Source organism: Amblyomma maculatum, chromosome 6, assembly GCF_055883805.1.
Source record: "Amblyomma maculatum isolate TAMU_Amacu chromosome 6, ASM5588380v1, whole genome shotgun sequence".
Taxonomy (NCBI): domain Eukaryota; kingdom Metazoa; phylum Arthropoda; class Arachnida; order Ixodida; family Ixodidae; genus Amblyomma; species Amblyomma maculatum.
The window spans coordinates 31,384,247-31,396,298 of NC_139349.1; the positions used below are offsets into that span (position 1 = coordinate 31,384,247).

General features: G+C 45.8%; 1 protein-coding gene across 1 annotated transcript; it reads right to left on the minus strand.

Annotated features, from left to right (window-relative positions):
* Positions 1-1,747: 1,747 nt before the first annotated feature.
* LOC146185401 (uncharacterized) lies at positions 1,748-9,453 on the minus strand. The gene is made up of 4 exons (XM_084606344.1): positions 9,232-9,453; positions 8,806-8,940; positions 8,031-8,175; positions 1,748-1,896 (listed from the first exon to the last, which is right to left on the minus strand). The coding sequence occupies exons 1-4, from the start codon at positions 9,286-9,288 to the stop codon at positions 1,853-1,855; spliced, it is 381 nt and encodes a 126-aa protein (XP_084462470.1). The 5' UTR covers positions 9,289-9,453; the 3' UTR covers positions 1,748-1,852.
* Positions 9,454-12,052: the final 2,599 nt, after the last annotated feature.

The following is a 12,052-nucleotide window of genomic DNA, read 5'->3' on the forward strand; positions in this document are numbered from 1 at the left end:
CTCTATTCATTTCTCGTTAAGGCAAACAAAGCGGACTCACTACAGTCGTGTCTCATTTTTATGGGCACTTTAGTTTCCAGGCAAAGCTGATCATTAAGCAAGTTCTCCGTAATAACAAATTGTGAAGAAAACAATGCTAAGAAAAAGCACCCTATGATTAAAGTCCACTGCTGTATGAACATGGTGAGCAGTGAATTTCGAATTAGGTTAGGCATACTCTTATGATCCATGAAATGCATGATGGCACCTCATGGCGGGATGACAAATCTATTCCAACTGGTCACTTCATCCAACTGACAGTATGCAACTACCTGGTCAGCTGATAGCTGTAAGGTGCAATGTAGGAAAAACCTGGTTAACCAGTCCAGGTTTTCTTTTCGTTGCGGTCCATATAAACAGGACAAAATATACAGATGACAGTGGTCTCTGCATTTCCACCATCCTGCCTGGAAAATTGGCTGTTGTATTAATGAGGTGCAGATAGACTGCAAAAGTTTATTCCAGAAAAAAAAAAAGTAATGATAATACGCAACTCTGCTTGTCTGTATTAACAAGGTCCCATATTAAAGGGGCATAAATGTATAACTCCTTATAACTATGATGCTTGCCTGGCATTGAATGACACATCATTTGCCGAAGAAATTCAATTTCTCACTTTTTTAGCCACTCGTTTAAAACTCATCAAGATCAGAAGGGACTCTATGATCCCTGCTTCGTGGCACAGCCTGGCGGGATTCTGTAGTAGCAGTCTCGATGCCTTCACAGTTTGTGGGCGGAAGTCGCTAGTGGTGGCAAAACTTGTATTTTTTTTTTTCTTCTTTTTTTCCAGCTAACAGCCTTTGTTTCAGCGAAATGTGTTTATGACCTCCACACTCCAATTCCACACACAGGCTACTCTGTTAATGCTGTGGAAGCTGTGCACGAGCAAGAGAATATCATTTGCATTTTTGAAAGCCATAGTAAGAGGGTGGTTATGACAGAATGAGAAGTGGTGAAAGAAAGCTTGCATGACCTAGCAAATCATGGACTAGGCAGTTGAGCATTCAGTTATTGGGATTTCTGATATTAATTTTCGCCAACGGGTGGACATTTCCAGTGCGGATGGTACTCAAGCTGTGTCACAACGAAACATCTTTGCATTTTGGATGTTGACGAACCACTTTCAGCTACAAAGAGGTATTTCAGCTAACTGCGTACATATAAGGAGCTCAACATGATGCAACTTTTATGGGTAACTCTGCATCTTTGATGTTGCACCCGCCGTGGTGGTGCAGTGGTTAAGGCGCTCAACTACTATTCCCAAGGATGTGGGATCGAACCCTGGCCACGGCGGCTGGTTTTCGATGGAGATGAAAAGCTAGGCGCCTGTGTGCTGTGCGATGTCAGTGCACGTTAAAGAACCCCAGGTGATCGAATTTTCCAGAGCCCTCCACTACGGCATCTCTCATAGCCCGAGCCGCTTGGGACATTAAACACTAAACACTATAAAACCAACCAAACCAACTTGTGCTGCCCAACCAGAAAATATATACAGCTTCATGTTGTTGGGTCATTTCATATAAATTTGGAAACGGGGCTGTTGCATACAGTTGTCCGTTAGGGCAATATACACGTGCACAATGGTTTTGAGGATACCGTTTTCGATCACAATGTAGTTGGCATGAGACAAGCGGTACAAGGAGTATATTATCAGACCTTTTTCAGCAGGACTTAACAAGATGTGCCACTCTAAACACAGCAATACAAATACCAAAGAGCAAAACCAGCAGTTTTATTGAGGTTGTCTACAAAAGCTGCAAGTCATATCCACCTTTCCCATGAGGACAACGAAAGGTGAAGTTGGCTTCAACAACTACAATTTTATCTTCAGAGCTGTACGAATAGACTCTGGAATAACTGCAATGAAAGCAAATGCACTTTGATTAATTCAACTTTTCAGGTCACCAATCACCATACCCATTCAAATTTTTTTACGCTTTAATAGTGAACAAAAACCTAAAGAAAGCCAATTATAGTTTTAAAACGTAAAACAACCATTTAATTTTACGGGCACATTGGCGGTAATACTGTAATGTGCTCCTTAAAAGTACACAAAATAATCGCAAGGGACCGTGCAATCAGTCACTTTTCTAGCAGCAGGTAGTGAGAGAAACCTTGTATGAAACTGCACGATACCATCGACCTATGTGACGATTATCTACCGCACTTGCTAGATAAAAAAAACTGTGGAGGACACCTAAACTCCACCTTTAAGGGTATGACACGACAGCAAAACAGGCTTCCCCATCTGCAGCTCCCCTTGTGTTTCCTCCTTCATATACACAAAGTCTGCTTGTTTCACCAATTCCCTAACTTGTGCCTCTAATATCTCAAACTTTCATGTCAGCATACTGTCCTAAGATACCATGTTATCCAGCTACTGGCCATAGGCAAGCACCTGGAATAAGTATGAAACCCCGCTTTAACCAATCCGAATGAACGTGCCCACATGGCCTGTGAGTAGCGTGCTCAACTTCGCATCCAAGAGCCCTGGAAGGTTGATTCCTATCCCAGCCTCCCACGTCAAGTTAGCAACTAGAGATGGCAACTCCTCCCAACTTTCTGATATCGTGTGGTCTCGTTACATAACACAAAACATCAAAGGATTGGTGCTTTGCCATTTAATTTGCCAAGTACCACCTGCCACAATCATGCCTGTGATCTTTCATCGGACTTCCTGCAGAATGAGCTGTTTAACGTTATTGGGTAGCAATATTCAGCTGTGTTACCTTACACATAAAAATTCACAGCAGTGAAAGAACCATAGCTGCCAGCAACTCTGCTTTAACTCCAACCTAGAAGGATACTGACTGCTGCGTCACTCGGAGCGTGCAAAAAAAAAAAAAACTTAACTGTTTGCTTGCTCAAGCTCAAATATTGTACACAGGTAGCATTTCATTTTTTTTTATTTATGCTATGCTTGTGCTGGAAGGAGGGGGTATTTTAATGATTTGGTCAGAATTAATTAGGAATTATCATCATTTGCATTTGCAATGGGCAAGAGAGAGAGAGAGAGTAAACTTTAATTGTTTAACGGAATAGCGTGGGTGGTTTCCTCAGTACAGGATACCATCGGCCTGGGCTGCCTCCCGGGCCCTGGTGAGCAGGCTGCACTGCTCAGAGAGACCCGTGTGGGCCAGCTCTGCCTCCCACTCCGCTTGGCTGAGCGCTCGAGCTTTATATTTCTCTAATTGCTCTTTGCAGTTCCATATCATGTGAAGGATGTCAGCGACTTCACCGCATGCAGTGCATGTTATTTTTTAATTTTTCGGGCCAGATTTTGTGGTACTTTGCTAGGTTTGGGAATGTCCTAGCCTGTATGTTCCTCCAGGTTACTGCCTACTGTCTGCTAAGGTCCTTGTGCAGTTCTGCATATCATTTTCTTTCTAATTTGAAGTATTGTATTAGTTCCCCGTATGTGAGAAGGGTTGAAGGCTCTGGGGCAGCTAACGCAGGTGCTCGGAAAGTACGCCCTCGGGCTATCCTGCCGGCAGCCTCGTTGCCGTCGATTCCCTCGTGTGCCGGTATCCACATGATTGTGTGCTTCATGTTGCCCGTCTTTTTTTCCTGCTCCATTATTCGGTGTGCCTGTTTGCATACGCGCCCCAGGAGGAAGGCACGACAGGCCTTTTGGGAATCGCTCAGTATTATGTGTTTTCTACCTTGGCTGCTGGCGTGTTTAACTGCGAGGGCGATTGCAACTTCCTCTGCATCTTCTATGTAGTTATTGGTCTTGATCAATGAGCTGATCACCTCTCTTTCGGTGTGGTCAACTGTGGTGGCTCCTGCCGCTTTTCTCCCCAGATATAGACTGGCGTCTACATGTCACTATTGTTTCTGACGACGTTATTTTGTATGTGGCGACTTCTCGCTTTTCGTCTTTCGCTGTTGTGTAGGGGGTCCATGCTTTTGGGAATTGGAAGAACCTGGTATTCAGCTCTGCTTTCGGGAGTGAGTGTTTCTCTTAGGGGGTTAGTTTTCTCGTCGATTGGTCGTCCCATGATGTTCAGTAGGTGTCTACCAGCCCGACTTTGTTCTAGTCTGCGTTCTTGGCAGACCGGGATTGCTTCTTTGTGTTCTTTGTAGGTGGCCGAGATGCCCATTGCCATAACAGCCTCATTGGATAGATGCAGTACTCGTAGCACCACCACATGCCTACCGCAGAAAGAACATCTTACTGTGCAGGTTACAGCCGTAAGGCATTAATTTTTCCGATGACTCTACCGGCATCACTGCAAGAAAGCTGGTTGCTTTGATTCACCTTTGCTGCAGACGAAAATTTAGACCGAACAGTACATACAAATAAATCAAGATGAGAAAAAAAACTGACAAAATGTTCTTCTAAAATGTGGGGAAATTATGCAGCATTATAGACTGCAATAAAGACTGCCCCACCGCCAGGAGACAAGAAGACCTCCTGACCACTACATGAAGCGGTTAAAACCGAGAAGATACACAGCTTCTGCTAGATCCAGCCGTGTATGCTCATTGACAGCTAAACAAACTCAACTTAGCGGTGTACTTTAGTAGGTGCGTGCGAATGAGCAGTGAGTCACGTGTTACAGGGCTCCATAAGACCTACACTGTAGTACAGCACCCTGCTAGGTTTTGGGCTTTTTTTTTTTTAATTTTTTTTCATTTGTGTCATTGAACGCTGCCAGGCGCGCGCTTCAAAGTTACTTGGACAAATCATTGAGGGGCGCTGATTAAACTTTGTCTACAAATGAGCTTTCTCTCATTCGGGGTAAAAAAAGTACTAGTATAGTTGTTAATTCGTAAACTAATAAAATAACTAACTCATAAACTAAGCGCCAGGATTCCTTCATTTCCGAAAGAACCCGTACACAGCTACCCTCGGCCCTCCCTGAGTCCATCACATCAAGACCATCTCAGCCCATGCCCGCAACATCCAAGCCCAAGCCCAGCTGGGGCCCGGCAAAACATGGGCTGGTCCTGGGCTTTCGGACCGGCCCTAGCCCGTGCAGTGCTCTAGCCCTACCAATAAATAAGACAGTTCCTCATTTCCTCTGCATTTCAACGCTACTAGCCAAAACGAGCTTTTCTAGAGAAAGTTTTATTAAATGTCACAATTTCGGCAATCTCTTTTGGTGTACTGCCCTCGCAGTGTCATACTATGTATAAAAAAGGGAACAGAAGTTGCATGCTGGTTTAACATCAGGGTCCCTCGAAAGGGGAAGCTGGTGACCATTATTTCCTCTGAGGCTCCTGCACATGAAGGGCTGCTAGCTGAAGGACTCTCTGCATAGTTCTGTTAGCAATTAGAGCAGCCCAGACGTTCCTTGCCATAGACCACAAGATATAAATTAAGCAGTTACCAACGCTTATTATTACAATTTTTGATGCTCTAAGAAGATTTCGCAAACCAACATCAAGGAAACCACAGAACGACTACAGGAGAAGCAAGCCGCACAACAGGTGAAAAATACAGAAGGTAAAAATTGTATAAACTCTATGGCAGAGAAACAGAGTATAGAACTGCACCGAAAGTGGAAAAGGCAGATCAGGAAGGAAGCTTTCTTTGATAACTCAAGAGACAGTGCCCTACTTTTTGAAGCTAGATCAGAGTGCCCTAAAACACGCAACTACAAAAAGAAATTTAACCATGAAGATGACACATGTGTAGTATGTGGAAAATCTATAAAAACATTTAACTACCTTATACTCTAAAGTGATAGTATTCATATGGAAGTCGATGCAGGTGCAATCACTCTTTCCGAGGCCCTGAGCTTTAAAGATACCAATGGCCGGATGAATGAACCTGCGGTGGAAACTAGCAAAAACTATTGGAAGATCGGTGGCTTAAAATCAGAAAAGTAATATAATGTTAGCAATGCAGAAACAAAAATTCAATAAATGGGATGATGGTATAGTTAACCAATCTAAAACAATAATTAAGATATAGGGAAAAAAAAGAGCTATCACCCCGTTTCAAAGGGGACGCTCCTGTATTCCATCCATCCACGATTCCAACATGTCAAAATCGGCGATTTAAAGCATCAATCACCAGTGATCTATTTGAATAGGTGCGGTAACAAAACAGTTAACCTGCTTTATTCTGGTTGGCAGCAGTCGAGCTCTCGCTCAGTACGTAAATGTAATGTATGCACGTTTGTCCGAACAAATGCTCTCATTTTGCTCTCTTGACTTTAAAAAAAATGCGCAAGTACATTTATTACCGTTTTACTTAGGCTTCTAGCAAAAATTGAATACCCAGCTCAGCATTGTGAGCATGAAGCCACTCTTTGAAATTTTAAGTGCGCGTCTTATTCTGCTAGTAAAGGTTCTGCTCACTTTAAATCCTTTGTCACCGATGCCACCTCGGGGCATCAGCCTGTATACCATAATAATTCTGACCGATCGGAGTGGCTTTCAGCGTGGTACACTTTGTGCATTAATAAAGTCCTGAATGACCTTCCTTGAGAAATTTCAGATAATCTGGGAAATAGCAGTGTGAGTGTGTCAAGATACTAGCAATGTTAAACTGCCTTCTAGGATCAATGTTCAGAGTTAAATGTAAGCTCGTGAAAGCTAAAAAAAAGAATAAAAATTACGTGTCACGTTCTACTTCTCAGCTCTTAGTCCAGTGCTGCTTTGGCGATATTGCACTTAGCAGCTCGGTGTGATCATTGAAGGTGACTAGCAGCAGCTTTGGTGTCCTTTTCTGCATGAAGTGATGTTCGGACTGTAGTGCAGGTGAATGTGATCTAACAGCAAATTCCGTGCCTCACACACACACACTGAATATGGAGCCTAAACTTCTTGTATTGAGACCACAACAAAATGTGATTGAGCAGCAGGCGTATCTCCTTGCCCTTAAAGTCTCGTAACCAAAAAGAAAGCAACCATGAGAGTTAAGAGCCAGAAACCATCTGATCTAGTTCCAATGCAGGAGTGCGATGCTCCATGGCTTCTGCCCATCATTTTCATCTGTATCGAAACTGCAAGAAACTTGCAGGAACTGATACAGTTTTCTTTCTTATGCCGTACAGTACAGCCAATCACATCACAACTACTCGGAGTACTGTGAACTAAACTGTTACTGATGCAGCAGACGAGAAAGTTGAATCTCAACAGCCCATAGGTGGTCCTTCTGTTCGACCACATGACAGCCCGCAAAGACTCACTCACAGTGAGGGTGCGTGAAGGGGTTAGACACCAGGACAGAACGCGACTAGGATGCTGAGGTGTGGAGAGGAGAGTCACCTAGCACATCGTGGCTACAGTCATGATTTCGTAAAAGTCGAGAGTACTAGGGATTAGGGACCCCACCCAAGCCATAGCCCTAAGGAGAGAGCTTCCGAGCAGCCCAAGCTCAGCCCACAGGGCAGCTGTGGCATGAGCTTTCAGGTCAGCCCGAGCCCGTGAACAGCTCCAATTCAGACCGCTGAAAGCTGCGGAATGTAGCTTTCTACATTGCACAAGCTGCAGACAGAGTTTCCTTCACATGAATTCATGCAAACATAAAATTTTAAGCCACATCGACAGGTCAACTTCGCATTGTAAATCATGAAACCACAAAATAGAAGGGCCATCACTTGCTTGTCTGCACTTTTTAATGGGTACTTTTAGTGTCCTGTAGTTTTCCCCTTTGTCTATTGTCCAGACAGCGAGTTTCCAAATTAAGGAGGTATAAATATATTGAAAAAGTTGGGCACCATAAAAATTGTCCATACTAAGGGAATCAATTAATGCAGGCACAACAGCCGTTTTTCTTTGCATTTTAGTTCTTTATGAGGTTAAGGGAAGAATTCAGATGGTTCATTAATTACACTGCCACATTTATGAGACAATTGCTCGCTATAAAACAACTTTGTAAAACAAGCTGTCCAGAAATGAAGCTGGATGTCCACATTTGTCCTTGTCGTGTCTTTTTCGTCTTCATTGCCATCTCTTTTGCACACTTCAAACTTCATGGTTTTCTAGCTTTTACAGGAAACTGATACTTGGTAACAAAAATGTGCAGGACTTACAAGTCTTGACATGAGTCAGGTCACAAAAGGGCCTGTTGTTGGTTTGTTTGCATCTGCAGATCAAGTATTTCTTGGTTTCGTTAACAGTGAACTTCACTGGCCCAATGACAGGCTCTTTGCTCTTGTGGCTGCCATCACAGAATGGCTAAAAAGATAAGGCAATTGATAAAAGCCTCTTTAATCTGAAGTGTTCACACCAAAAGTTAAAACATCTTACAAAGGATTGCATAAAACAAATGGCAGCACATAAGCATAATTAGAAGTGCAAAAATTTACTTCATCTAAAAACACATTGTGAGCAAAAGTGAAGAGCCCACAGAAACAGAGGCGCTTGTAGCTTTTCTGTACACAAAGCTCTGCCTGACAGATGAGTGTGGGCGAGTTGGTGAGCATGCTAGGCTTGCCTAGTGGGCTCACCCTATATTGCACCCAGCCTAGTATGTTAGTATGCTAGCTGTGTTTTGCACTTCTTCCAGTTCGTGTGGCCTCTCTCTTTCTTATAGAAAACACATTTTACCTGCAAAGATTCAAAATTCTATTACTACACTTTTGTGCAGAAATGAGCAGTGTTTTAACGCCGGAAGCTACATATAGGCATCCAATATGTGACAGGCCATATATTCAATTTGAAAAGAAGGGGGGGGGGGGGGGGTCAAAAGCCGCTGTAAATATATCAGTTTTTAAATGTTTTGAGATATGATAGGCTGCTTTCAGATGTTTAAATTAGCACTGTCTCCAGTAATGGGTACACAGAAAATAGATAGGCACGTCTTACCTGCTTCTTGCTCATGCCGCAAGCGCACCATGTATAAGTTTTATCGGCTTCAAGTTTTACAAACGTTGGGTACCTTTTAGCAATCTGCCCTTTCCTGACAGGCTCCTTCGACGCTGCTGTTGTGCTACACTTGACCTAGAAGATTAAGGAGAACAGATTAAGCTCTGCATGGTCCTCGTAAACACTGCGACCACCAGCTATGAACAGGAAAAAGGCGGCAACTTGAAATCAACACCTCGGATCTATCAAGCAACCTGCAAAGAAGGCAATTGAAATGCGTGTCAACAACAAACAGTCTGCACTAGTCTAAGCTTCCGGTGCCCAGCACTACATTCTGTAACAACGTACTCATAACAACGGCACAAGAGATTTATGGATAAAGCTTGCGATCTTGAAACACACGACAATAAAGAGCATGCAACTCACCGCTTGAAGCCAAACTAGATTTGGCATCCTTAGCGCAGTATTCCGGATTGCAAGCATGATTACTTTAAGCAGACTGTAGTCCTACCAGAAAAGAGAGACTACAAACAGCTGTCAGGCAAGATAACTTTATTGCAAGCTGTTAATGAACCGTGCACTTACTAGCTATCTAATAACCGCCGCCAGAAACCATGCTACCGGCCATTACTGTACGAGCACCTAGACAGATCAAATAAATAGAAATGTCACCTTCACTACTTGCCAGAAGTAATGTAGTATCCAGCGCCAATCATCTTCAACCTTTAGAGAGTAAACACGCTAAAATGAATAAAATTGATTTTTTATTTAAGTACAGATTTATTGTGCGGCATAAAAAACAGTATTTTAATATTGTCCTAACTAAACGAGATGCAACGATTGATGAACTTCTTGAACACTGTAGCGACCGAAGCGCCAGAAAAAACCGAGTGAGTGCCAGAAGCATAATTGAGAGAAAGAGAGAAATCAGGAGCGCGGTTTTCAAAACTGTCCGTTGGCTTACTCCAAGACCTTCTCTGCGGTCAGTGGTCACGGCGCAGGAAAGCCGGCAAGGAGGAGACACTCCCGAGCCCCTGCCCCGAGGTCGATGTAAATTAAGTCTTCTCTCTCTCCCTCTCTCTCTCTCTCTCACACACACAAATGCATTACAACGGCAAATGTAAATGCTTTCAGGACTTTATTATGATACACAAACGCAGTAGCTTCACAATGTGAACGCAACTAGTTTTTGAACTTCGTATTTCCATGACAAGTAAATGAAAAGCACTCGCTGGCTGCATGATCACATGGGCCTGATAGCCGTCACACCGCGTTCTAGCTTCCACATCAGAGCCAACAAAGTGAAGCCCCGCAACATGATGCTAAGTTTCATATCTTGTCCAGTCAAGACGCTAGCTTGTATATAAAACTTCGGGCCAGTCGCGACGCTCCCTGCCACAGAAGTGCACGCGGTCAGGAGACGAACAACGTTAAGCGAAGTAACAGAAGCCGAACAGGGGCGACGATGATGATCGAACGGCGTGACCGGAAAGGGGGCCGCTCGTCAGCCGAAGCCGGCCGCCCGAGGAAAAGAAAACACAGACGGCCAGCAGACGCAAGCAACGACGCGGTGGGCTGCGCAACTAGCACCGCCGCCTGCAGACTGGCGCGACGACGAAATGGCCGACCGACGAGTGAGGCAAGCGCAGCCGGCTAGGCCAGCGTCAAGTCGGCCCTGAAACAAAACACGGCGCCGGAGAAAAATCGAGGTCGTGAGCGCGCGAAGCGAAAGGGAACCGCCGCCGCGGCGTCTGCGCGCCGAGCACGACGGCGGCGGCGCCCTTGCAGGCGGCAAAAACAGCCGAGGAGGAGAGCGAGGCACATCGTCCCCATTCGCCCGGGATGGCAGCAGCCGACCGACCAACAACGCCGGCGGCGCGCCGGCGGGTGCCTAGTGTGCCCGGGTCAACGGTGGCGCTTGCGGCTGTTGCACCCACTTCCGGGCGCGAACGCACGCCGGGCCTGACCATTACTACGACGCCGCGGCTCCCACGGTTCGCTGCTGCTGCGCGGCAGCTGGACAAAAGGCACAGCGCGGGCAGAACAATGAGAGGCACTGCCCAATAAAGGAACTCTCCGGCGCCGAGCGGTCGGCGCCGTCTGTGCCGGCAGCGGCGGGCGCCGAACCCTCCCCCCTCAGTCATCCCAGCGGTGGTGCGTGCGCGACGGCCGCGCACCTGCCGATTGACGCCAGAGTGTCGCGCTCGTCGAGCGTGATGTTTACGCCGAATCTCTGGCGCCCCTCTTGCAGAACGGATGTGCGGCGACACAGGAGAATAGAAAGAAAAAAAAAAAAGAAGAAGAAGAGGCCTGGGAAAGGCAAAGACAAATAAAAAAAAAAAAGTCTCGTTGCGTGCTCCGCGGAGGAAAGTCGGCGCCGACCGTGCTCTGTGCTGGCTGCCGGCTTTCCCAGGCCCCGCCGTAGGGGCGACGGCTCCAGCTGGGCGACCACGCCGGTGACCGTACCTTCTGGAGGAAGTCTGGCCTTAACGCATCGTACATATCAATTGAAGCGGCCAGCCACCGTTGCCGCGGGGAATTAGCGAAAAGCGTGGCGTCTTTTTCTTTCCTTTTCCTCCTCGTACGTGTGGCGCACGCTGAGCCGACGACGAGCTGCTGGCGGTTGCTGGCACCGTTCTCACTTTGGACTTCACAGGTGTTTGCGGCGCTTCCTATGCATGTTTGCAAGTTCTGTATCCTTGAATACACTACGGGACAGTCAAAGCACGATTACGGGACGTTATGAAATTGTAGGCACGAGGGAGCACACGGCAACTGAAAAAAAAAAAAAAAAAAAAAAAAAAAAAAAAAAAAAAAAAACTAAGTTTCAATTCATAAGCAACCCCAATGCGAACAAGCAGAAACAGGGGTGCACAAGTGGTCTGGAAGGTCCCTCGAGTACGTTCAGTGGACCATGTGGACAGGGCACATTCCGTGGGACAGGGCGACGGGGAGAAGAAAAGAGGACTCTCTATGGTGCAGGATACGTGAAGGCGAGTTCGGATTTACTCCCATCCTGTCGAACAAAGAACGGATGCGGTATCTGGTTCTGGCCAGTCAGATACGCGCGGCGTCAAAGGGCCTTTATCGGCGTCCGCTGCCAGCATATAAGCTACCTGGCTTCGGGTTTACAACAGGCACTAGCAAACCTCCACCTCTGCCCCGCGCTGCCGCTCGTGACTGCCGCCCGAAGTCGCCTGACGTTGGATGTCCATAGTAAAGTGTGCAAACTGCTCTGCTTTTCGAA

Coding starts and splice junctions, on each gene's coding strand:
- LOC146185401 (XM_084606344.1), bottom strand. CDS start 9,288: ATGCTTGCAATCCGGAATACTGCGCTAAGGATGCCAAATCTAGTTTGG. Junction 8,176..8,805: donor GCGGCATGAGCAAGAAGCAG/GTAAGACGTGCC, acceptor TTATCTTTTTAG/CCATTCTGTGATGGCAGCCA. Junction 1,897..8,030: donor CCTGACTCATGTCAAGACTT/GTAAGTCCTGCA, acceptor CTTTCATTGCAG/TTATTCCAGAGTCTATTCGT.